Consider the following 26,216-nt stretch of genomic DNA (forward strand, 5'->3'; position numbering starts at 1 on the left):
TAGAAAAAAAATGAAAATTCATTAATTTCTACATATTTTTCGAAAAATTAAGGAATTAGTATAAGTGAGAGAGAAAAATTTAAAAAAAAAAAAGTAAAGTGAAATTAATTAATGTACAATTCAATAGAAGCAAACAAAAGTAAATCTAAACTTTACATTATTATTCCTTACTTTTTATACTAAATTTTATAATAAATTAATCTCTTACAAAATATTGCATTGAAATTGCTTCCTACACAGACAAATTTGGAATTTTCTTTAATGGGTCGTGGAGAATAAAATGAAAATCACTGTGAAAAGTAATCAACAATATGAAGCTTTCTTCATGTTCTTCTTCTTCTTCACTTTTTATCTATTTTTAATTGTACATTAAAATTGTGCCTAATCTAATCAAACCAATAATACTATTTTACAGGTACGTCTGCGGTCGGATATATTTTCGTCATGGAGGAAATTATCGAAGAAGGATTTCTTCTCGTTTGTATTGCTTTTCCAATAAATGAAAGTGATAGATAAGAATTACGTTCTATCAGAAAAGGGCCATATAAGAATTTAAAGATGACTGTATCGAGTGCTAACGAAGATAGAAAAAGTAGAGTAGTGGCATGAAAAACGATAATTTCGGATATTAAGATTTTTTATCAATTAGAATTTTTGAGCTTGAAATCACAAGCCCATCACATCACACTGATGGTTCCCATAAATCTATTATTAAACAGACAGCAGGAGTTTCTAACTATTTATTGAAAAATGCATATTCATTTAACTAAATAGAAGTCCGATTGTAATTCATTGAAAATATTCAATGAAAAATTTTCATTCATTTGATTGCACTCAAAAGTGTCTGCTGTCTTATTCTTATTTTCTAGGTCAACATTTGTTTGTATATGCTCTCATGCAGACAAGCTTAAGCATGTAAATTTTGTTGCATATTTATAAAGCATAGTAATTAAAACGAAACAATAGTGTATATACAAGTTATCGTAAAAAACAGCGTGCTTGTCTTGTCTTAGCATTAAATTAACACAAAAATCGCTAATTTTAACAGAATACTTTGATATTTTACAACATTGTTTGCTCACGCGATCGTGTTTGCTTCACTTTGAAAAGAACAGTAGCCATTAAAGCTCTCGTAATTAAAGGACGTTTTTGCAAAAAATATTAATAAAATAAATTTAAAAATAATTTAAAAAAAAAAGCAATTTCGTTAAATCAAATCACTATTTGATGTTACTCTCCATTTTATAAATACTTGTATTATAACTCGCAAAATTTCGTGCAAATTCTTGAAAAAGCGATGGCGGTCTGTTGCAAACAGATAAATTTTGCACAAACGTAAATTTGCAAATCGGGCAGGAAAGAAAGAACATTATCTTTTCAACGCCATTGAAAAGATATCGAAGGCATATTGGACATGTCCATGCAAATTGGAAGCTAGTTTTAAACCGGTAATTAAAATGTAAGGCAAAAATTTCGTGTAAACGTTTGTTATTGTATATTTCGGTTGCGGCATATAAATACGTTTTAGGAAATAAGTAGTGACATTACGGGTACTCATATGAAAATTTGCTTAAAAGTGTATGTGTGCGTGCATCGGGAGTTGCTAGTAAATCTTATGTGTGATAAAGTAAAGTAAAAACAGTTGGTAGAGTTATATGAAAGTATGTGCGTAAGTATATCGGTCGAGTGCTATTAATAAATTTAATGTGTGATAGAGTTCAATAAAATTCTTCAAGGTATATGTCGAATACAAAAAACAAGGCGTACTTAGACGGTTAATGTAATAAGTAAGTAATATTTTTTTTAACTTTTATTCAAACATTTCATGTTACCCTATCTCCATATAATGTATACATTTATTTTATTAAATAAGAATCTTCGAAGGGGAAGACTTTGACAAGTTTATAGTAGTAGCAAAGAATTGCTTTAAACATGAATCCATTCTTTAGAATGGATGACCACTATAAGGGTGCAGAATAGATTAAATTAAAGCTTAGATAGAATCGCCGACATACAACATCAGAGAGAGAGAGAGATGGACGGAGAGAGATGGATGTAGATATAATGGTCGCAATTATAGCGCGCGTAGCGTGTATTGAACAATTTGCAAGGGTGTGTAAACACACAAATTTTCAATAAACAGCAGAGTTATATGTTTGTTATATTGTTTTTATATGAAAAATATCGTCATCTCCTTGTTACTTGTGCATGCATACGCAAATAGTCATTTTGCTGACAAATAGATATTAGCCTATGTCGTCAGATCATTGCAACGACAATTTCTTTGAAAAGTTAGTCTCAAATTCTTAAAATTAACTTTTGCATTTTTAATATGAATTTGTGTCTATATTTGCGACTCAACTGTACACAAGAATGTGGGTTTATTATGGTCGGAAAAACTGTGCATATATAGAAAATTAATTGGTATAAAACATGCAAGTTGTAAAGGCTTTCAAAAGGACAAATGTTATTTAACGCGCACTCAAGTGACTAGTTATGGAAAAATAAACCATGTTTTTAACGAAGAATGGGGTCACATTGATTTTGGCAAAATGTGTGCAAAACATACAAAAGAAAACTTCAGAGACAATATAAAACATAGCATAGAATCCGGAATCGATTTAGGCATGCCCGCCTATGCGCCCGTGTTATATTTGCTATGAACATTCTTTTGATGGTAGAACTCAAAATACGGGCTTCACGTTTAGAACAAAACATAAGCAGTTCTTGTACACTGGTTTGTATTTAAAATGAATCCAGAGGAATGACATGCAAAATTTAAATGGGCGTATATCCACTGTGATAATTTTAATCTCTGTACTTTTTAGAAAATTTAAAAGCTGACCAACAATAACTTGAAGAGAAAAATAGTTTCGAACAAAGTTAATATTAGAATTTGTTACGAAAGCATAAAACTAAACTTAAGAGAAGGTTCTAATCCTTAGCTATATACGAAGTATTTCACGTTTGTAGAAAACGGATTTTAAAAGAGAAACTTGGTAAGATCTCCTGGCTGTTCTAGGTTCATGTCAGAAAATATTAAATTTTCATTACATTTATACCCATACGTATTAAACTAAACTAACTACCATTTTATTTATTTATGTGGCCTCAGTATTTACAAAATGAACTACACTTTAAGATCACTCAGTAAAGTCTTTTTCATATCGCATTTACATTAGCTTAAGTAAATACTATTTGAAAATGATGCGATGAATGACTGTCATGATGGGCGGATTTTTAAATTTGAAATTTAAGATGTTCCGACCATGCATACTTTCAGACACTTATTGGAGATATTGCGGTGCCTTGGTTAAGCACAATTAGCAGTTCGAGATGAAAAAAAGGCATTTTATTACAATTCTGTCACAGTTGAGAAATATTTAATGAAACCCCTGTATTTTCTATACATAAACTTCAGAATGTTTGTTTGCGTATCTATAAAAACAAAAAAAAAAAAAAACAAAAATCTTTAGTTCGTATTTTACTCAATGAAATGAAATACATCATGCGCAGTCACTGCTTTCGTTAGTGACATCAAAACAAAATTTAACATATCAAAATATATTCAGTTATCCTTTAAAACTCTTTTATGAAAGTTCACGTAGCGGATAACGTGTGTGGATTTACTTAAGAAAACCCAAAAAAAAAAAAAAAAACAAGAAAGAAAACAATAGATGTGGATTTCCACAAGAAATATAAGTAAATATTTACTTTAAAGCAATTAAAAGTTCGACAATAAATTGCTGAGATATCACGCATATATGTGAGCAGCAAACTTGATGATGATAAAAATGAAATTCGCTTTGCTCCAATAATTCCAACAACAATTTTTTTTTAAATTGTATTTGATTTCAATTAAAAAAAAAAACACAAAGAACATATATTAATTATATTATGTATGTAATATATACATATATATATATATGTCTTAAAGTGGGTTAAAATGAAAACACTAGGATTCTATGGGTTTGTTTGCTTATGGTAAACGGATACAAGTAAATGTTTTCATTTCTGCGAATTTCATATTAAACAGAAAGCACTAGTGCGTATAAGTGACAATTAAATGGATTTTAGTTTATTGAATCGCTGTTGAACTACAGCCAACAACAACAGCAACAATAATAGCATACCCATGACAGAGAGAGTATCTTGCCACAAAGAAACTTTACATTTCTTGCAATTTAACGAACAAGTAGTTGAACGAACTTTTTGGCAAAGAACTTTACGTACGTACGTGATAAGCTTATAAATAGATGCAGGGAGTTTATAACGCATTTCTATATAGAATGAATAAAAGACACTATGTAGTTGAAATATTAGGATTCTAAATTTATAAAAAAGGAGTTAGGGAATTGATATTCCGGTTTTAGAGTAAATCTGAGATCGCTAACACCTCAAGCAAGCAATTGTGAAGCTTCCGCTCAACTCAACCGCTTTATATCTTAAGGCAAATCTGATGCGCTTTTTCCCACGCGGCTCTTATGCGGCTCTTTTGATAAATATTTTTTATCCTAAATTTATTTCCGATCTCCGAACTAATGTGAAAGCAATTAAGGAAGGTCTGCGATCTGATCGCAGCTTTTGATGTGTATTTTAAGATATTCCAGATTAAGTATATCCCAATCCCCATCCCTATTTTTTCCTCGAGAGAATATTACTATTTAGCATAAAAAAGTCTTTTTACTACGTCTCTATTGGATCACTTTCCTCCTACCCTATACCTAAAGGATACTAGTGGATTACGTAGCAGACAGAGTAATTTAGGGGCTTAACATAAGTAAATCGTGATTTTCTTTGGTAAATTGTAATTGATTTACTTTCTGTAACCTACACCTCTTGTGGCATAGGGTATATTAAGTTAGTGCGGGCGTACGTAACACGCAGAAGGAGTTCAAAAAGACCGCTCTTTTATTATACCGATTTATTCAGAATCATAATCTAAGCTTGTCTGTCCATGAAAATTCTTGTTTAGGATACAAACAGCAATTTTTTAATCCCCCTCTCATATAGCGAAAAATGAAGTTTGTACGACAAAAAGGTATACTTTTCAATGCTTCATCATGAAAATTATATCATAATAGTAATTTAACATAAAAATAATTAACTGCATCAAATTTGGACCAACTCGGCATATTTTTGGATCTTACCATAATAAATATTTTCATGAAAATTGTGTCTTTGCAGAGCAGGAAAGTCTAAGTCTTAATTTGAAAATTTAATTTCATACAAAAATAAGAATTGCGTTAGATGTTGTAGTGTAGTGTAGGGTATTTAATTATCAGCCTTGCTCGACTACAATGCTCTTACTTGTTTCTATTCACTATTACTTACTATTGTTAGATTGCGTGGCATAAATCTATATTTTTGATCGACGCAGCTGCGTATAGGGTGCACTAGTACTTGTCGTTCTCCTCCCTATTGTCAGCTGAAAAACTTGAAATTGTTTGCAAACAAGATAATAAATAAATTTAATATACACGTAGTGATGTGAGTTCTTTTGAGTTCTTAAGTAATCTCTACTGAAAAGGTTATTGATGCTTAAAAAAGGAAATACGTTACATTTGAATGCCTTTTAATATATAGATTCATACGTTCCCTATGTGCAAGTAAGTTTTAGTTTATGTAACGGATGTAGGATTTCATGTTTCAAATAATAAATTTATGTTTCCGCAGGATGAAAGGTAAACCTTATATCATTTTTATTATTGAGTCAAACTATTCACAGGAGGATTTTGAATTTTTCATAAGTAACATGAGCTATTGCGTGTAGGATGAGAGATTCCTAACAAGAGTTCTGCGTGATAAACAAATTTCTTGAGATTCAATCTAAGTTGGTCTCGTCATTTCGGGACGACACGCTGAAGATTTCATTGTTTGTCACGCACGTAGGGCAATAAAAGTAAACCGTAAACATTTACACTTAATTTGGTTTAGTTTAGAAATAATACAATTAAGATTTTCATGTTATGTCAGTTATTTGCTTGCGGCTGCTAAGCTTGCTTATCCTATTTTTCACATATTGCTTTTTTCATGCTTAACTGTCAAATTAACATGTGTATAACAATTATAATGTATGTGTGGCAATCAAAGACAATATGTTTTAAATTATACCATAATTGCTCTCATGTCATTTATTTCATATGTACATATGTAAGTAAGATATCCGTCTACAGCAGGTACAATGAGCTTATAGAACAAATATGTGGCGCCAGCTTTTGCAACAAACGTAAATGCATATGCGCCCCAACCGCCGTCCTTTAGTCCGTGTATGCAATGGTATTTTAATAAAAGGAAAATTACTCTCATGTATACAATAACTTTTCCTTTTTAATGGTTTTCCGGGCAAAAAAAAAAAAAAATGCATAAGGCTTTGGTCGCAGGTTATACTGTCTATTATTATCAACTTCGTGATAGGATACAAGCTCGTTTATAAGTCTTGGAAATGTGAAAGCTATCTAGAAGACAGCTGCCTAAATTAGCCTCATCTGTCTCACCATTCAGGAGAGGTTTTGTTTTTATCCTTTTAAAAATTTTTAAATTTTTCTTTGAAATGAATAAAATTTTTTTTCTCTTTGCATACATCTTGAGTTTGATTGGTGAGCATAAGGTTTTATTGTCAGATTTTTGGAGTAATCCACAGATTGCTTTTGACTCGGTGCAGCCTTCACGGCCTGAGTCTAGATAGATTTGGATTAGATGTACTTTGGTATGCACAGTGGTAGGATTAAAAAAAAAGGCTTATTAAAGCAGAGTTGCCCGAGGAATAGCATGTCTTATGAGGTATTAGTTCAAGAAATTTAATTATGTCGAAACATGTCTATTGTAGGTCATTGAAGCGTGCAAGAGTGTCTTAAGTAAAGTAACTATCGGATTTAATTGTGTTTGAAAAATTTTACCGGCTTTTACAAGTACAAAGGAAGATAAGCCCTCCAGCATTGTGCAACGTAGAGCATACCTCTTAAATCTATCAATACAAGTAGCATTGATTTTGACTTAGTAGGAATGATTGATTATATCTGCAGTTTCTAATCAGGCGGTTATGGGCAATAACATCTATTCGATCAAGGTCAACCGAGGCTTATTAGAAATTTAATTGAAAATCGGGAAGAAAGACTGTCGCAACATATTTACCGGTCCACTTCTTGTTCCGTTTCTTGCGGATAATGTTAAGTGCGTACATAAGCGATCATTTAATGACTATTGCTAGGAGCTACTGCTGCTAAAATAGAGTGAAAAGGGATGAATTCGAAATTAACTTCTCTCTAACTCTTCTGTTAAATTTTTAAAATTGATATATAGTTGGATTTGGAAGCCTACGGCCATCCACATTACGAAACATACCTTATCTTAAACCTAACTAATTAACAGAGTACTCTTCAGGGAGATGATAGGTATTATTGCCAGTTAAATTTCTCATTTATGATCATATCCTTGCTAAAGTATCAACACGCTCATCAATTTGTATGCCACAGTAGTACCCAAGCAGTCAGACAATATGAACATCGATGATTAATGAGCTATCAGTAGATAGATAGAAATGCAAATTTTTTATTTGTTGTTGGGAAAGAGTTTTTAAATTTCAATAACTAGGATAAGTGCCTTTGTAACGAATAAATCCTATAAAATGTGGTTTTCCATGTAACGGTTCTATTGTATTGTGTTCAAGTATTACAAATTTGCACTTCATGTCATAACGACAAATGATATTTAATTTCTTTAAGCTTCCGTCGGTTCCGTTATTTGAGCTTGCTTTAAAAATGCAATCAAAAAAATTGTGTACCCATCTATGCATCCCTTTGTGTCGTTGTAATGCACTTGAGTGCATTGCTTGCTCTTTTTATGTATGCTTGCTGCGGTCATAAATTATTTTACATTCACTAAAGCATATATACTACACACATTTATGCACACACTTATGCAAATTACATTTGTGTGCATTATGGTTTTCAATTTATGTTTGTTGGTATTTTTATTAAAAAAAAATTATGGTTTAAAATCACTTTAATCGATGCTATGACACACAATTTATTATTGAAATCACTTTAAGGTTAAGGCTATTTTGACATATATATATATACTTTTGGTAGATGTTTTGCTCAAGTAAAAAGTAAATTATTTTAAAGAGGATTTAAAGAATATGAGCATAAAAATTGTATAGAATTAAAATTGTTTAGAAGAATAACTTCCAGAAGCCAAAAAAGCATTTAGTTAGCATTTAGTAAAATACCGAAAAAAGTACCAGAAAGTATTTTGAAAATTTCCAAAAAACTTTCGAAACATATTCGTTCTTGGAAATTTTTTTAATTCCACTTGCATCTCTTTAATCCCTCTTTTTGGTAGAAAGTGTGTCCTTATGATTGAAAAATTCAATCAATATCCACATAATTCTACGCTATGTCTTATGTTAATTCTAATAAGATTTTATTGTACCAAGGCAAGTAAAGACATTATAGTAGGGCACGTTCCACCTATTAAATATCCTGGACAACTTTGCTTAGTACAGTTATTCATTTAACAGCCAAGTGAAGCCCTCGCATTGGAGGTATGGTCGAAAAAATGGTCTGATCGGAACAAATTTTTATAACTTTCGCCTTTAGGACAAAAAACACGCCGGTGAACCCAATTTGATCAAAATATATATATAAATATATATTTCGACCTGGAGATTGAAGACAAGGCGCAAGGACGGGCAGACGTGTAAAATATAATAAATTCTTCTGGGTATGGTATACATCCGCACAAAACTTAATAGATCCACCTACCACAAGTGGTGTAAGGCATAAGGCTATTGTATACATCCGCACAAAACTTAATAGATCCACCTACCACAAGTGGTGTAAGGCATAAGGCTATTGTATACATCCGCACAAAACTTAAGAGATCCATTTATCACAAGTGATGTGAGGCTTATAAAACACAATCACATCGAATAACCAAAGCAAGAAGAATAATACCTTATATAATATGAAATATTGCCAGCATTACTCTATCGTGCAGTTGCTAATTACAAAGTACAAATATACGCATAAGACGTGTCTATGTATGCGGCAGAAAGAGTTTCATACCATAGTAGTAAAATCGATAGTTTGATCGAATTTATGATAAGGAAAAACAAAAAAAAAGGGATTAAGAAGACGATAGTCTTTGGGTCACAAACGCGCCTAATAATAAGATTAGATAGCATATCGATAGATAATTTCTCCCTAGTAATCCTGGAGAGCAAACAACATACGATACGAACTGAATCGCGAAAAGGGTTTGTTAGAAAGCTAAGCGCTAGTAGCGTGCATCCAGCATTGCAGTTATGTGAATAAATTGTTGCTTAAACAAAAATTTTATAGATTGTTTTGTCTCTTTTTTTAAGTAATTTGTTTAATTTGTTTTTTTTTTGAAAATAATAAAATATTTTACTATTATTTATTATTTTAATACACAAGTAGCTATAAATATTTTACTGATCATAAATGCATTGTGCATTCCCTTGTGGTTGGGAGGACAATATGCTAAGTTATAAGCTTTTTATGCTTACGAGCTCCTAAAACTTTTATTATCATAATTTTAGTTCGCAAGAATTCCTTGTCACTGACAATTGATGACAATTTTTTTGTTTTTAGCGAATATATTTCAATAACTGAATGGAAAAAAAAATAATCAATTTACGAAAGAAGACAGGAAGGATGTAACAGGAATGCAATACAATTGGAAATCGATGCAAGGGATATGCACGCACTTACACTTTATACTTGATCGCACATATAATCGTTATTCGTTTTAAGTTCTCTTACTTCTTATATATCAGCATGTCTTGCATAGACATTGATTAATTATATATGAAAGGTTGTCATCGCCCTTTTCCTCTTAGGCTTTTCAAAAAATATCACATTATTCTTGCACTTTCAAGTCAATATTTGTTAAGTTGCTTAAGCTATGAATAGAATTTTTTTTTGAAAAATTGTAAATTTGTTAAAATGTTTTCTCAAAGTTATAGGTAAGCCAAAAATTTCCAAATTTTTTCTCAATTATTTTAATTTGTTTTTTTTTTTTTTGCTTTTCTTTGCTCTTTCTAAAGACGCGTTTTTTTTTCTTCTTTGACAATGTTTTTTGCGATGAGATGGAAAAGATATGAAATAATAATATTCGAAAAAGTCATTAAAAGGAAAATTTATTTTGAAAAATATGAAAACCTGGCAACAGTGAAGATCTTATCACGAGACCAAGTGCAGCTGAGGCAACAAAAAATATTTGTATTATGTGTTTGCAAGAATGTTGATCATTTTTCTCATTTGCCAAATGCATTTATTTTGGAAAATTGGTGCAATGTTCTATTAATCAAAATAGTTTCCATAAGTTTCTACAAGATTTTACAATATATTTGGCAACAAGGCGATATCATGTTGTTGAAAGAACTTATAATGGTTTAGTTTGGCGATCCACCCACCTACCCATTGTCTTACTTCTTGAACTTTGCGGACCAAACCATGCTGCACCGATCTGAACAAGTGGTAATCAGGAGAAGCCTGGCCCGGTGAGTACATTAAGTGTGGCAGACGTCTCCTTTCGAGCTGCACAACACTCTCTGGATTAACTTGTAAAAATATGACATTTTCATTGAATTGAAACCGCCATTTTTAAGCCGGGGAAGCGAAAACCCGCAATTGGGATTTAATGGAGCCGCATCACCATATAAACCTCTGAACGTGTTTGGTGGGCAGCGGGCAGCCGATTTCTTCAAATAAATAACACAAGTAATGATGACAAGAATAATTTGGAAGAAGAATTTTGTGGGCGCTCTAGGGTTAGTGTCGGCGTGCGCGATAATATTGAAAGGAAAAAGGTGGAAGGTTAAAACCATCGAATTGAACCGTTATGCATACTGGTATTCCCCACTTCTTTATCATTTCTACTTGTAGAATTCGCTGATCAAAATTTTCGCAAACACCTAATATAATCTTCACGTCTATAGCTTCTTAGGTTTATAACCATTTTGATTTCCGTTCGATTAGGGAGCATTCAAATGAAAAATTTAAAATTGTCATCAATTTTCTGCCAAAACTAAGGATAGCCGTTTGGTAATAAATAATGTTTTATTTATCCATGTTTTGCTTAAGAAAATGTCACGTCGAAGGCATAGCCAACAAATTCGATTGAAAAGTCTGAATATTCTTGCAATTGTTTCGAAATTTTTTAGGCACATTTTTTTTTTTTTTTTTTTTTTTCATTATTATAATAAATTTTTTATTAATTTTTAGCATTAGCTTGCAAAGACCATAAAAATGTCTTCTTAAGATCACATATTCTTGCTTATTCTACACATCCCATGATTCTGTGCTAAAACGAGTTGCTTTTGCTAGTGTTGAAGATAGAAGCGTTCGTTGTATGCTTTACGTATTGCGCAATAACAAAGAGAACGGGGAAAGAATATATATATAATTCCATAATTCATTATTAACATTGACGACTTCATCGCCAACTTTTAATTTCTTGGTAAAAATCAAGTCGTTTCGTATCCTCCCCCTTTCAACCTCATATATTAGCAAACTTCATGCCAATCGCGGCCGAAGTCTTGAAGTCTTTCGAATCGTTCTCGGCCTCCTCACGTATAATCCACAGTCGTATGAAATACTAACGTGTCTTACCATCCGTTAGTGTGTTTGAAAGCCAACAAGTAAGACATTAGGTTGCAGTTCCGAGGTTCCGAGGCAGTTCCCATAGTTCCCATAGTAATCATTTGGGAAAAAATTCGTAACTGATCAAGGATTCAGATGATATTAGTTTCGTTTGGCGGCATCACTTGCTGTGAGTAAACATGTAAATAGAACACATTTTCATCAAAAAATTTTTGCCAACGAAGCTTCATAAGTATGATTGATACACTATTGAAAAGGCTATTGATTAAAGATTGCCGTAATATTGGTTTCGTTTGCTCGTAGCACTTGATTTGGTCACGATGGCCTATCGGACTTGTCACTGTATTAGTTCGTATAAAACAAAATTTCAAAGTGTCAAAAAAAAAAAAATGTTTCTCAAGAACTCTTCATAAATATCATATACAGTTGGAATGGTCATTGATGAAAGGTTCACGTGATATAAGTTTCGTTTGGTTGTAGCACTTGATTTGGTCGCTGTGGTTAGGTAAACTTTGACTTTTTCAGTTCTATATTTGACATAATAAAAAGATCTTTTCATACGAAGTTTTAATTAATTAACATAAAGTCATATTTTCTTTATAATGTTTAAAAAAAAAAAAAAAAATTTGAAAAAGTCTTAGTTAGACTTACAGAGCTCAGTTAACATATTTTTTTTGGTTTGTGTCTTTGCTAGTTAAATTTAAATATAACTTCTTCTTCTTCATCCATATGAATGTTCGTCTTTAAATTGTTAAAATACGTAGTTAGGATCACCGTTGCAATCACTACAACAACGGTACGCAAACGGCACGTTTAACCGGGAAAATAAGTTCAAACTGAGTTGTTGTCAATTAACTCAGTTGAAAAATGGGGAGAAATTATCGCTCAAATGGATTTGTGACCTCAAGATGTGCATATCTTTGCCATGAAGCCATCATAGTATAAACCTATATATATATATATGTATATATATGTATATATATGTATATATATATATGTATCTTATATATATATACAAGATTACAAATTGACTTTAAATTCATACTCGAGTAAAAGGTTTTGCTGAGTTCAAGTAATAATTTTAAAAGGATCACTCTTCACTTTTCAAGTAATAGATCAAAACTCGATCAATACATATTTCGTGAATAATTGGACAAAAATCAAAAGAACAACTATCAAGTTAACTAATCAACGAATGCGATCAAATTATTATTCTTATCATTTTTTTTTTCCGACTAATGAATAAGAGAATTGAGCCCTAGCGACATAGGGTATCGGCTCTATATTCGAACAATGCTAAAGAACAAATAAAAATATGAAAGTACATCGTCCTCTACATTAAGAGAATAAATGTTATTTTATGATATGAAGGCGTCGTCGCTCATCCAAGGATAAGAGGTCGTGAGTTGAGCACGGCCTTTATTTCCATCATACAGGATGGGCGCCACTAACTCATCAACTCGATCTGATGCAAATCTATACAATAATAATGATGACGGTAAATATTTGTATACTTCTTTGCCTTCCTGATATATTACCTTCTTTTTCTTTTTTTTTTTTTTTCTTGGGGGAAAACTTTAAGCGAATTCTTGTTTTTTATATTTATTTCAGTCAATTTTGATCACTTTCAAATCCTAAGAGCAATTGGAAAAGGAAGTTTTGGAAAGGTAATTAAATGCTTTATAAATTATGCAAAAAAAAACACAACCTCCTAAAAAGAATATGACGGAGTAGGAGAAGAACGCTTCAATCGATTACTGGCGTAATGCGCGAAAAAGAGAAAATGATAATGTAATGCTCAACTGTCAAAGAGTTATTGCATGACGGTTCGCTATAGCAAAGAACTGGCTTTTTCGTCTTATGCACTAGATAATCGACACGATTTAATATTCAATAGCAGAGAAAACCATAGTCAGTCTCTCATAGGTTAATGTGAAAACGAATTAAGTTTGAATTTCCATGTCCCTCGAAGCATTAATTAATCCAAAAAAAAAGGATATTCCTCGCCCCGTTCACTAATGCTTTTCTCCATATATTCGGTGTTCCCAAATTAATTGAAATCAATTAAAATTCCTGGCGAATGCAGTTTGAACATAGCTGTTGATTTTCAATTCTGATCGGTGCAATTCATCAAAAATTTATACTCTTAGCTTTAGCGATGTGAAGTTATATTTAAATTTAACTAGCGAAGGCACAAACCAAAACTTTTCACAGACCTCTGTTTACCTGTTAAATGAAATATCTGAAGGATATCTATTAAAATGCAGTTAACATAGAACAAGAACAAGAATTTTTTTAAAAGATCTTATAAACAAAACATGTCCTTATGTTAATTAGTTAAAAATTGGGTATGAAATAAATTTTATACAATGTCAAATATGAGAGTACAGAAGTGAAAGTTTACTTAACCACTGTGGCTCAATCAGGTGCTGCGAAAAAATGATATTAATATCCAGTGAATCGTTGATCAGTAATTTTTGTAAAGTTTATTACGGAGAAATTTTTTAATTATTCGAAAATTTCTTCTATATGAACTATTATAGCGGCAATGCTTGGAAAGTCACCGTGATCGAACTAAGGGCTGCGAAAAAATTAAACTAATCCTTGGTCCAATGCGCTTCCAAGCGGTGTAACTAAATTTTAATTGAAATCCTTCCGAGACTCCGTTTAACAGCACTCTGTTAATGGGCTTAACCGGGCTCTATTAAAATGTTTGGTTTGTGCCTTCGCTAGATAAATTTAATTATAACTTGACACTCTTCGTAGCTTTCCATCTTAATTACTACACGCACCCCGTTAATTTTAGTTAAGTCAGATTTGTCAAACGGAAATAACAAATGTGGGGGAGAGGGGAGGATAAATGTTCTTGAAAAGCGAATTTCGTTCAAAAATTTCCTAACTTTATCTAATAAAGGATTACTTGGTCTTACATTTTTTTCTTAACGCTGTTCAGCTTATGTTGAGAAACAAGCTAAAGCTAAAGGCGCCACTTCTCTTATAAGAGAACACACACTACTTGCTATCTATATAAGCAAGTCGCACATATAAACAAACCAGAGTTCTTATCTTTGTCAGTTTTCAGCTTTTCAAGTTTTTTATTATCTTCTGGTAATATTCAACAACGACGTTTTATTATTATTTCTTTTTTCATCAATTTATGCGTGTATATGAATAAAAGCTATTTGTCCATAGAAGTCGAGGAAGTGTATGGTACTATAATAATTATTACTTTTTAAGACTTTTTCTCGCGCTAACTTAAGCTAGCGATGGTAGATGCACAACAATTATTAGAATCGGATAGCACTGACTGATTAAATACTCTACACCATATCGTCGACCACAATCCATAATTAAAAATTTGATAAAAATTTGTCATATTAGCGATATGGATGGGGACTAAGCTTAGAAAATGTTGAAATGGTTCTAACAAAAAATTTTGGTCGGGAAATCCCAGAGATGGCAAATTTTTTTCATGCATTAAGCCTTTCAGAAGGATACGTCATGTGGATAATGAATTTAAAATTATTATAGTTCTCATGTAAACTTACTCCTGATTTGCCCAAGAAGATATAATTTTTATTGGTGGGTTGTCGTAAAAATTGATCCGTAATAATAATTTGACATAAAAGAAAAATTAGATAAAGAATAATAAGATTTTTGATGAGAACATTAAATTTGACAAATTCGAGTCACGTCCAATTAACGTAATTTACCGCCTCCTTTATATGGGCTGTTGAGATATAATTTTTTTGATATTTTATTAGGAAAATAAATGAAAAAAATTACATTAAACGAAGTGGTGTAAAATGTTTAATGATCGGCCTGATTATAATATTTTTATTTGTTTGCTTTTCAAAGCAGATGCTCCGTCAGTTTGTGTCATCATGTCCATTGTTAAGCATATTTCCAATACCATAAAAACTAGCAATGTTTTGTGTCGAATTGAAAAACCTATATTCTGCCGATATTAGATCAGAAAAACGAACGCATCGATTCAGAATTTGTTACTGATGAAGAATATAGACGCCTCACAACGCGTCTTCTTTCGAGATTTTTTTGTGGTTTTTACAAAACGGACTGATAGTTTGGAAAATGAATATAATCTTATTCTTCGCCGATATGGCCTAATAAGTTGAATACAAATATACATACCCACCCATACCCATATCTCATACGTACTGAGAAACAAGCTTTAATCAGGATTATGATTTTTAATCAAATGGCATTAAAAAAATTCGTTTAAGTTGCTTTGGATTATTATGTATGCATAAGCTGGCTGAAAAGTTTCCAACGTAGGCATGAAAATGATAAGACTATGTTTCCAAATCTGGAAAAAATCTTAATGCACGAGTTGATAGGCACTCACCAAGATTGTATACATTTTGAACGTCCAGGAGTTGATGGACGAACGCTTGAGCAATTCGATGTGTTTTTAGGGGTCGTGAAAAAACCTATCCTACCTAAATATTACTTTTTAAGCACAGTGCTTCAGTGCACATAGATTAAAGCCGATCTAAATATTGTGGTTGACAACTCTCGACCGTATTCGCTTGAGTAACGATGACCGTTCGGATTGGCCAAAAACTGTAAACACCAACGAAAACATAGTCCAAGTTCATCAAAGGTTCCTAGACGGCCATCGCCTTTCAGTTTAAAATTTGGCAGCTGTTATGGACATGTCCAATAAGTCTCTTATATATAGAAGCAAGATGTCTCTGAGGGTTTAACATGGGTACACTATCGTGAAAGTTTAACCCCACGGTGCCCGATGGCACACGGGGTGTGAAACACTAGAACTCCCCGAGATTAATAATCCTCGCAACCTACGGTGCCGAAGTCGGCGCAAACGTTGCCATAAGGAATGTTAAGTTCTCGAGTACCAGACGAGATACGTTATGGTCGCATCTCCCCTCTGGTGAGGGCGAGGCACCAGGCATCTAAAACCTCTGCCTTTCTGCGGGTAAGGCACCCGGTTGCGATGTAACTCCATACCGAGCAAAAGCTTTTCCCGCGATTTTTGGACCAACCACAGCCACCACGAAACTCCCGTTATGGGCGAAAGCTAGAGGAATTGCTTTGGGGGCTCCTGACGTCCGTGATACCGCAATTGAGCAGCAAAATTGAGAAATAATTTATAAACGTCTCCGGTCGGACTTTCAAGCTCCCATAAGACGCGCATTCGGCTTGAGATAGTCACTTGAAGGAAACCAGTCTATACCATGCGCATGGGCATAGTATAACACATATAGAAGCAAGATGTAGCCATGAGAAAGCTGAGCGTACGTTAGATGACGGCATTGAACAAGAGCAAAGTTGAAGTTCGATTTTCTACGCCATACCTGGCTTCCTAACTAATATCCGTTCACAAATCTTCGAAGAAGACTAGAAGGAAAAAGTTTTGGATCAAATAGTCTGCCCGTTGCGAAAAGTCATCAAGTGCTTTTTGAAAGTCACAAAAAAAATAAATCGTTTCATAAAAAAGGCATTGAAATCCTTCAAAAATCATGGGCCGACTGTATCGCTCTGTCGCAATACCTTCATGAAGTTAAAATAGAATTAAGGAAGGAATGTTTTATTTTTTTCTTAGGTTGGAAACTTTTTAGCCACGCATCGCATATCCATACAAGTTTAATATACCTTTACCACGAAGCCTAAGGAGTTTATATATATATATATATATATATATATACATATATCACATGAATTATTTCGGGTATTTCGTCTTGAACCACATTCGAACCACATAAAGATAAAGTAAGTCATGTTTCAAAAGCTTTTCATGATAATCCGTTCCATTGTATTGATACCTCCTATGTGGCTTCTTAAAAAAGGATAGATCAATCCATATATTCTTACCGTGATAATGCAAGGCAAGTAACTTAATCAACCGTCAATTCAATGTCCAATGTTTCATCTTTTGCCAATTCATCCAGTTCGTCAGAGTTCCTTTCGTATGTGTTCCCCATACCCGTAACGCGCTAACAGAATGCATGCTTATTGTTTTCAAGAAGTCACTGAAATCCTATTAAGGCTCACTGTTTATTAGGCTATAAAAACCCAGTTTATTTAGTCTAATACTAACTGTTCTACAGTTGTTTTTATTATTTTTCTTTGTTTTCTTTTCTTTTTTTTTTTTTTTTTGTTGCCATTAATTCTGGCTTGACATTTTACAGGTTTGCATAGTGCAAAAGCGCGGTAGTGGCGTTTTGTACGCGATGAAATATGTCAGCCGTTCTGCTTGCGAATCTCGCGGTGCTTTGGGTGGCGTCATAAAAGAAGTGGAATTGCTTGCCTCGTTGGAACATCCGTTTTTAGTAAATTTATGGTTTTCATTTCAAGGCATGTTTAAGTCTCTTCTTCTTACAAATTTATTAGGTATTTGCAAAAATTTTGATCATTATATGTTTCATTTGAAAAAGGCATTTATTTATTTTGGAAAATTGGTACAATGTCCATTAATCAAAATAGTTTCCATCATTTTTCACAATATTTTACAATATTTTTGCCAACATTTGGCAGCGCTCTACCCATCAAGCCATTTGCGCATTTCTTGAACTTTGCTGCACCGATCTGAACAAGTGGTAATTAGAAGGCGCCATGCCTGGTGAGTACATTGAATGTGTCCGAAGTTCCCATTCGAACTGCAACAGTGTATCCTGGACAAGTCTTGCAACAACAAGTTGTCGAAAAATGACATTTTCTCACATTTCGCGTCGCCGTTGAACCCAAAAACGACAATTGGGCCATAATGAAGCAGCATCACCATAAACCTCGGAACGTGTTTGATGGGCATTGGCAGCCGTTTTTTTCATGTAAGCAACACAAGCAATGATTAGAAGAAGAATGTTTGAGCGCTTCATGATTAGTGTCGGCATACGCTGAATAACTCAATAATATCAAAATAATGGGTAGAGGAAAGTCAAAACTATCGAATTGTACCGTTATGTACACTGGTATTTCCCATTTCTTTATAATTTCCTATCTATGGAATTCGCTGATCAAAATTTTTGCAAATACCTAATATATATAAAATAATTATGTATATGCATTATTTTTAATTGAGTACACATTTAATCAAATGTCATATTTAATTATGTGGGTAACGTACATTCATTCATTCAACTTTGATTTATGAGTTCTTATTATAAATGAATGAATGAATGGATGAATGAATGAATGAATTTGATTTAATTATATTCGATGGTTCATTAAATGTTTATAAACTATATTTAAAAACCTAAAGATTTTCCGCATTCTCGCTCGATTATACTCGTGGCAACCGATGAAATAGGATAGGAGTAGGTATGAGAATTTTTTTTTTGAAGAAGGAGACCCTTAAGTGCTTCTCATTTCCGAGCTCATTGTGCAATAGCAAAATGTGCATTGACCACTAACACACACACATCTGGTCACCTTAATGTAATAAATTTTAATTTTTCCTCTTGCTTGTGTTCTAAAATTATAACAAATTGAAATTATTTGCTTGTAAGAACAAACAGAATCACAGCAAGCACCCAGTTACGTAATACTAAAGGTCACAGCTTCTTTTCATCAGCTATTAAGGCTTAAGTTGAAAGTTAGTGAAGTGAAGTTAGAGAGAGTGAAACGACAAAACATTGAAGAAACATACCTTATAGAGGAAATAGTTTAATAAATTTTCTTATAAGAAAATATTGAATTGCTTAACGTGTTGCCGAAGGGTCCTTTTTCCACATATGGGCATTTTGCTCCCATGTGGGCATGTCCCATATCCCTCGGACATTTGCAAACTCTCCTCCACTTATTTAATTGTAATTTCCCGATCTTCTGATGATGATGTTGTCCGACTCAAAGTCTGAGAAATTGTTCACTGTTGTGATTCAATAAAGAGAGATAGCTATGGCAATCCCCCGGTCTAAGATAGGGAAAACTGCAACGACTACATGGCGATATTTTGCGAAGGTTAGGTTTATCTAAGAATGGCTTCCCCGCTTCGATATTCTAGCCTTCCTGATTCCAGCCTTCTAAATATTATTTTTGCAATTCGATCTTAGAGAAAATGACAGTAATAATAATAATAATAATAATAGGTTTATAAACTAAGAATGACTCTGTAAACTGCTGTAAACAGTTTGCCAAAGTAAAGATAAATATATTTATTTAAAATGGCCTTGTCCCAGGAAAAAAGCGTAGACATATATTTATATATATATAGTACATTTGAATATATCTACTTCCTCATGCAGACTTTTTCAACATGAACCCATGTATGTATCCGTCAAATTGAGGGATGCCGTAAATCTAGTCTTAAACTATGAATAGGCGAGGACATGAATTTCATTCTTTTCGATTTTCGTGCTTCAAAAAAAAGTATTTATAAGGCATGCTATAAAGTCTCCGAAATGATTTTGTGATATTAAAATTATATAAAAAGATCTTTAAATTTTATAACCTACTAGTCGTTACACTTTCTCTAACTGGCTCTAGCTTTCAAAATACCCACGACATATACATATATTTCTAGCAAAAAGAATCAATCAGATCGGTTCGCCTTATGGAAAGAACGTAATCGCCAAAACAAGAAGATTGAGACACACATTCTTTGATCGATTAAAGGTTAAGAAATAGGTGTAATCTACCCACCTGCATGTCGGTCGAAAATAATCGAATAAGTTTCGATCCCGTGAAAACATTTCAACCAAACTATTCCTATGTGAGAACCATCTTCTTCTTGTTCGATTCAAAATCATTTCAATCCGTCTAGATCGAACGGGTTCGTGTTCTTGATAATAAGTTTAAATAAAAGATCGGTACTCGATTAGTTTCAATCTTCACTGATTTCCTATGACATTTTGAAAACTTTCATAACACAAGTTCAATTAAGAGGGCAATTTTTTATATGCTTGTAAAATTTTGTGCTATACAGATGAAGAGGACTTATTTATGGTATGCGATTTACTAACAGGTGGTGATTTACGATACCATTTACAAAATCGGGTAAGTATTTGCTAATAGGATTAAATTTATTAAAGCTTTGTTGTAGTTTTACTAGAACATATACACGATATACAAAAAATGCTTGTGAATTTTTTTTCCCCCTTTTTATCTTCTTCTTTCCATCAGATGCTTGTTTTTTTTCATTTCTCTTTTGTTGAAACAACAAAGCATTAATACGTAGTAGTCTTAAAAGCATCAGAACTAAAGGCGAAAATAAATTTTTAAATTTTTCTTTAAATTAAATATGGCATATATATATATATATATATGCGTATGTGCGTATATATGAGACTTTAATGCCTTAGGACATAATGCGTTTTGGACTACCCAATATAAAATATTTAAGAAAAATGTTTATTTTACTCTTGGGCTTATTCACTACTACGTAATACACAAACACTTGAATCTACTTAACATTTATGCATATTTTTAATATAACTTTGCTATGGCTATGATGTGTTCATGCATATACATATATATATATATATATATATATATATATTTATATGTATGTAAGTAAGTGCGTTTGCTGTAACATCGTTTTCATGCATTTTATTCACATTACACAGGTGGAGTTTTCCGAAGAAAGTGTGGCTTTATTAGTTTGCGAACTGGGTAGTGCTTTAGACTATTTGCAAAATCAACGGGTAGTTCATAGGTAAATTTTCAAAATTTCAAACTAAAAGTTATTTCCATAATATACAGTGCTCTTCATACTCTGTCACTTAACAAGACTATGTTCAGAAATGACATAAATTTTTTTCAACAATTCTTTGATTCTCTTAAATGATCTTTTGAATAATCAAGAATGATATCGAAGAGGCTTAATTTCAAGCTTTAACCGGAGCGTAATATTGTTTAGTGAACCAAGCAGGACTTTGTAATTGATTTTATGGAGGATTTTTCCCAGCAATTTTCATAAAACAAAAAGTTTTTTCTACCAAAAATCAATTCGTTTATTACTCCCACCATTAAAGGATGGAGGTATGGTCGTAACATCAAATCGTTAACAATAGGCAGCAAGAAGCTTTAAAATCACTTTACTATTCTTGATTATCGATTTGCGAAACGCCACTGGCAAATCTGTCCGTCCACCTGCATAAATATCTGTAATGAATATCTTCCCAACATCTCGATTTTGATTATATTCCCGTAGTCGACATATAGCAAAATGCCCAAAAATTCCAAAAACTTGGTAAACGTAGTTCGTTGGAAAGTCAAATTTGAATTCATTTACCTTGTTTCAAAGGTATCGTGCGTTTCTTAATTTGAGCAGAGAAGGTTTCCAAGTGCAGCCTCAATTAATCCTAAGTAACTCCTCCCTTCAACTGATAAACTCTGCCAAGGGAGATGGTAGGTGTCTTTGCTAGTTAAACTCATATTTATCGTCACGCCTTTTTAAAGCTCTAACACATTGCCAGTCAATTTTTAGGCGACTTTTATACCATGCAACTGAAATTCGCCCAACTAACGAAAGCTATAGTAAGACATTAAATGAAAAGCACTGTATATAGATTTCGTTTTAAGTAAATTGATTTTCGTCATGCATTATAAAACTATTTATTACTATACTATATAGCAACGGCAGGCTCAAATTAGCCTATGGTAACGTAACGTTCTCTTCCCGATGAGAAGTGAGAACTTGGTTTTTTTTTTTTTTTTTTGGGAAAACTTGGCCGGAAAGTGGAGACCTCTTTCCGCTTTAGACTGAAAATTGTGTTTATCCTCATAAAAATTATTTTTTGCAAACAAATTTGAAATTGAAAATGATTTCGGAAACCGCATTCTTTGTCCATGTCCCTTGCTCTATAGTATAAGGATTACAATTGTAATTGAAATTTTACACAAAAATCTTCTGAGTAAAAAAAAAATTTCAATGTCAAAGACAAAATCTTATCTTAAATTTTGCAGAGACGTTAAACCGGATAACATTTTACTGGATAGCTGTGGTGAGTACATTGAATGTAAAGACGTTCGGCAAAAATTTTTATTCCTTTATAAATATACATTTCGACAGTCCATGCTTACTAGTCCAGGATAAGAAAGCGATTGTGTACCCAATGGGCTAAAGTGCTATAAACACTTTTTCAGCGCAAAGGCGTTATAAGATAGTAAACATTACTGTTGTTCTGATTGTAAATCTTTTAACCGCTGGTGGACCCATCCACATATATAGATGTATATATATATATATGCATCGGCTTCAAAGACAATTATCGAACCTATACTCGATTCTCCAGCGCCAAAAAAACATTTTTTTTTTGTAAATCAATTTTCGAAATTTTAAAAGGGGATAAGACTTTTCGCAAAGCTCTCGGAGTTCCATTTTGATTTCAAACAAATCTAAAAAAATCTCTTATGTCCCTTAGGTTTTCTTTAGGTGCTTCCATATGGAACCTTAGAAAATCTTTCATTTCTTTTATAATAAATTTAGAGAAAATATCTTCAATTTATTTTTATTGCACACACAAGGTGACAATCACCTCTTACGAAAATAAATATACTAAGTATAATACAAGTGTATAATTATAGAGTGGGTATGGCTTCAAATTTTCATCTCCCGAGGATAAGCAAGTTTTATTGTGAACACGTATCCAAAGCGAAAAAGGAAACTACAAAGATGCTACAAAATGATCACTCGACTTAAGCAGCTTTGTTCGTACGCGTGTTTGTCTGCGTAAATGTGCGAGTTAAACATTCTGCCCGACATAAAAGATAAGACAATCGAAAGCGGGCGTAGATATGTTGGCGTTGAAAAAATGGGTTCGTCATCACTCAGAAACTACAATAGATACAACAATAAAAATGTATCGAACATACTGTAGGTTATCGCTACGCTTATCTTAAATAGAGTACGGCGCTGACTTGATAACTGCGCTTCTTCTTATTCACCAAACTATGCCGTAACATGAATATTGCTAAGATTTTTCTAATCGTGATTGTGTCAACCAAGTCCATTGTCGCAGTAGCGTTTTAGCTGATCCTAGGACTAATTCACATCAACTTGTAGATCAATATCTATCATAGCCTATACGCTATGATTTTTCATTAGTTTCGTTTCTTTCACTTTTTTCATTGAAGTTTCAATTATGTCATTATTGTCCATTGCCAACTACATATTTTTTCGAGAAATCTGAGCTTTGAAAGCTATCTACAAAAAGGCCCTCAGAGGATTCAATTAAGCCATCTGTTGAACCGATGCGAACAAGAAGAGGGGAAGTCCGCTGAACATTCCATTTCAGTACTTTTAATATTTCATCACCGACCCTGGTCATGTCTTTTGGTATTTTATGGTCATTCTTTTTTTTTTTACTAACACGTGGCTCGATGCGGACTGTTGTTATTCCTCCACAGGCTTTGCATTGATGGTTTCATCCAATCTTGTTTGCGATTCAGCATCTTCAAGTTTCTCGATGCACCTAGGCGATCTTTGTCCTTCACCCCGATCAGTTTGAAAACTTCTATTTATTGGCAAATTTTCCGCAGACGAGCTACGCCCCCTATTAAAAAAAAAATAATAAAGTAGGAATTTATTTTCTAAACATGGAAAGTCTACTTTTTCTTCTATTGCGGGCGGGATCAGTGGTAGAGTTCAATAGGCAGACAGAGACATAATCGTTCAGGCTTCCATCTAATCTATTTCATATATTTGGTGAAAATCTTAACTTCTCTTCCCTTTTGGATTCGCTAAATTCGCTAAGTTGAAAGTTTTTATATCAAGTCTTTAAAGCTGCTAAGTCGATTGTCAAAATTTTTTGTTGCCTTGTGTCTGTGGCTAGCCTTTTATGTAGTGGCTATAAGTTCGCATCTAATCCAGACATATATTCTTTTGATTTTGCTAAAAATATAGGTCATGCACATTTAACCGATTTTAATATAGCAACGCGTTTGGCAAAAGATGGCCTAGCGTGCAGTATGTCGGGTACGAAGCCATATATGGCACCTGAGGTTTTCATGTGTGCTCTAGACGAACTTGGTAATTGTGTGCACATATATACAAGATGATGAATTCTGAATATATATCTAGTGATTGATTATTGCAGCGGGTTACACTTTTCCTGTCGATTGGTGGTCACTTGGCGTCGTAGCTTATGAAATGCGTGCCAATATACGACCATTTCCTATACACTCGAATACGGCTATGGTAGAAGTTAAAAATATATTATACACGCCCGTGTATTATCCCAGATATTGGAGTCTCGATTTTGTCGATTTACTCTCCAAGGTGATGTTGCATTGAATTGACATTGCGCGAATAGACGCGTTATAGTTGTGTGATTTTGTTTTTTTTTGCACTTTAGCTGCTATGCGTACATCCAGGAGCTCGTATGAGTTCGCAACACGAGTTGCAACAAACGCCTTTATTGCGACATATCGATTTTAGTAAGGTATTAACGAAACAGATAAAACCATCATTTAAACCGCCTGAAGATCATCTTAATTGTGATCCATGCCTCGAACTGGAAGAAATGATTATCGAAACCCGCCCATTACATAAAAAGAAAAAACGTTTGGCTAAACAACGATCCGCACAAAAGGACAGTGATCCTGAACGCGTTTGGATTAAAGAGTATATTGCGTACAATCGTTTCAAGGAACTGAAACGAAAAGATATGGAACGAAAGGAAACTGAATGGGAACGTGAACTACAAGAAGCAATGGCGAATTCGGTTGTCACTTCATTAACATCAATAGCAGGACCCAATGCTTCTCCGCCTAATCAGGAACTTCCCAAATGCAATACAAATGCAGAAACAGTCAATTCATCAAATGCTGCGAAGAGTAAAACTCCAACTAAGACTAATACCTCCCGCTTCCGTTTTGATTTAAATATATGTACAAAGGATGCATGCAACTAAAATAAAACCATAGAAAATATATAGGGACTGCATCATGAATGGTTTCAAAATCAATTTGTTTTTTTTTATTTCAAAATTTTATTTAATACTTTTTCACACAAACTTAAATACAAAAATAATAATACTCTCTTGAAAATGTGTTCAACTATTACTGATACATAGTTTTAGGTACATAAACCGTTTTTCAACACAACAAAATTATTTAATTACATAATCGTTAAATTAATTGCTTTTTTTCACTCTTGGAAAAAATGTTTACAAAAAAAATGATTTAATTTTACTTCATCCTTTAAATTAATTACCATGAGAGCAGACATAGCAGCGTAACAAAAAAAAAAAAAATAAAAAATAAAAATAAAAGATTATACAAATCTTCAAACATCTTAAATATTTTTACGTAACTTTATAAGCTACCAAATGTGCTTAGTATTAAACATAAATTTTATTTAAGGAAAAAAAAAAAAAAAAAAAAAGAAAAACAAAAAAACAAGATAAACATTTACGCACGTAAAAAAGTGTTTTAATGGTATGTAGTATCGACGAAAGCAAGGCGTGCTATCGGAAGGAGAGAATTCCTTATGCTATGCAAAAATTATACTCAAACTCTTATAAAAACATTCATAGCGAAATATTATTTCAGAGCAAAAAGTATAAGGGAAGGGAAGCCTCAAGGTCAAAATATTGTTGCATAACAGAGCTCGACATACGTTAACGAAATATGTACCGTATTTTTCGGACTATAAGAGACAGA

The 26,216-nt window shown here is 32.9% G+C and overlaps 1 protein-coding gene across 3 annotated transcripts; it reads left to right on the forward strand.

Moving 5' to 3' along the window:
* The first annotated feature begins 1,287 nt into the window (after nt 1-1,287).
* LOC119635063 (serine/threonine-protein kinase 32A) lies at nt 1,288-25,917 on the forward strand. 3 transcript variants are annotated; one of them, XM_038029613.1, is made up of 10 exons: nt 1,288-1,669; nt 1,737-1,787; nt 13,242-13,297; nt 17,804-17,969; nt 20,536-20,606; nt 21,176-21,264; nt 22,518-22,555; nt 24,457-24,582; nt 24,650-24,831; nt 24,908-25,917. In XM_038029613.1, exons 4-10 carry the CDS (start codon nt 17,846-17,848, stop codon nt 25,463-25,465), a joined length of 1,188 nt encoding a protein of 395 aa, XP_037885541.1. In that variant the 5' UTR covers nt 1,288-1,669; nt 1,737-1,787; nt 13,242-13,297; nt 17,804-17,845; the 3' UTR covers nt 25,466-25,917. The 3 variants fall into 3 exon arrangements, with proteins under 3 accessions (XP_037885541.1, XP_037885539.1, XP_037885540.1); XM_038029611.1 differs by lacking the exons at nt 1,288-1,669; nt 1,737-1,787 and adding an exon at nt 12,744-13,128; XM_038029612.1 differs by lacking the exons at nt 1,288-1,669; nt 1,737-1,787 and adding an exon at nt 12,744-13,128 and having other exon boundaries at nt 24,487-24,582.
* Nucleotides 25,918-26,216: the final 299 nt, after the last annotated feature.

Source organism: Glossina fuscipes, unplaced genomic scaffold, assembly GCF_014805625.2.
Source record: "Glossina fuscipes isolate IAEA_lab_2018 unplaced genomic scaffold, Yale_Gfus_2 3, whole genome shotgun sequence".
Classification (NCBI taxonomy): Eukaryota; Metazoa; Arthropoda; class Insecta; order Diptera; family Glossinidae; genus Glossina; species Glossina fuscipes.

Coding starts and splice junctions, on each gene's coding strand:
- LOC119635063 (XM_038029611.1), top strand. CDS start 13,068: ATGGGCGCCACTAACTCATCAACTCGATCTGATGCAAATCTATACAAT. Junction 13,298..17,803: donor GAAAAGGAAGTTTTGGAAAG/GTAATTAAATGC, acceptor GACATTTTACAG/GTTTGCATAGTGCAAAAGCG. Junction 22,556..24,456: donor CATTTTACTGGATAGCTGTG/GTGAGTACATTG, acceptor CTAAAAATATAG/GTCATGCACATTTAACCGAT.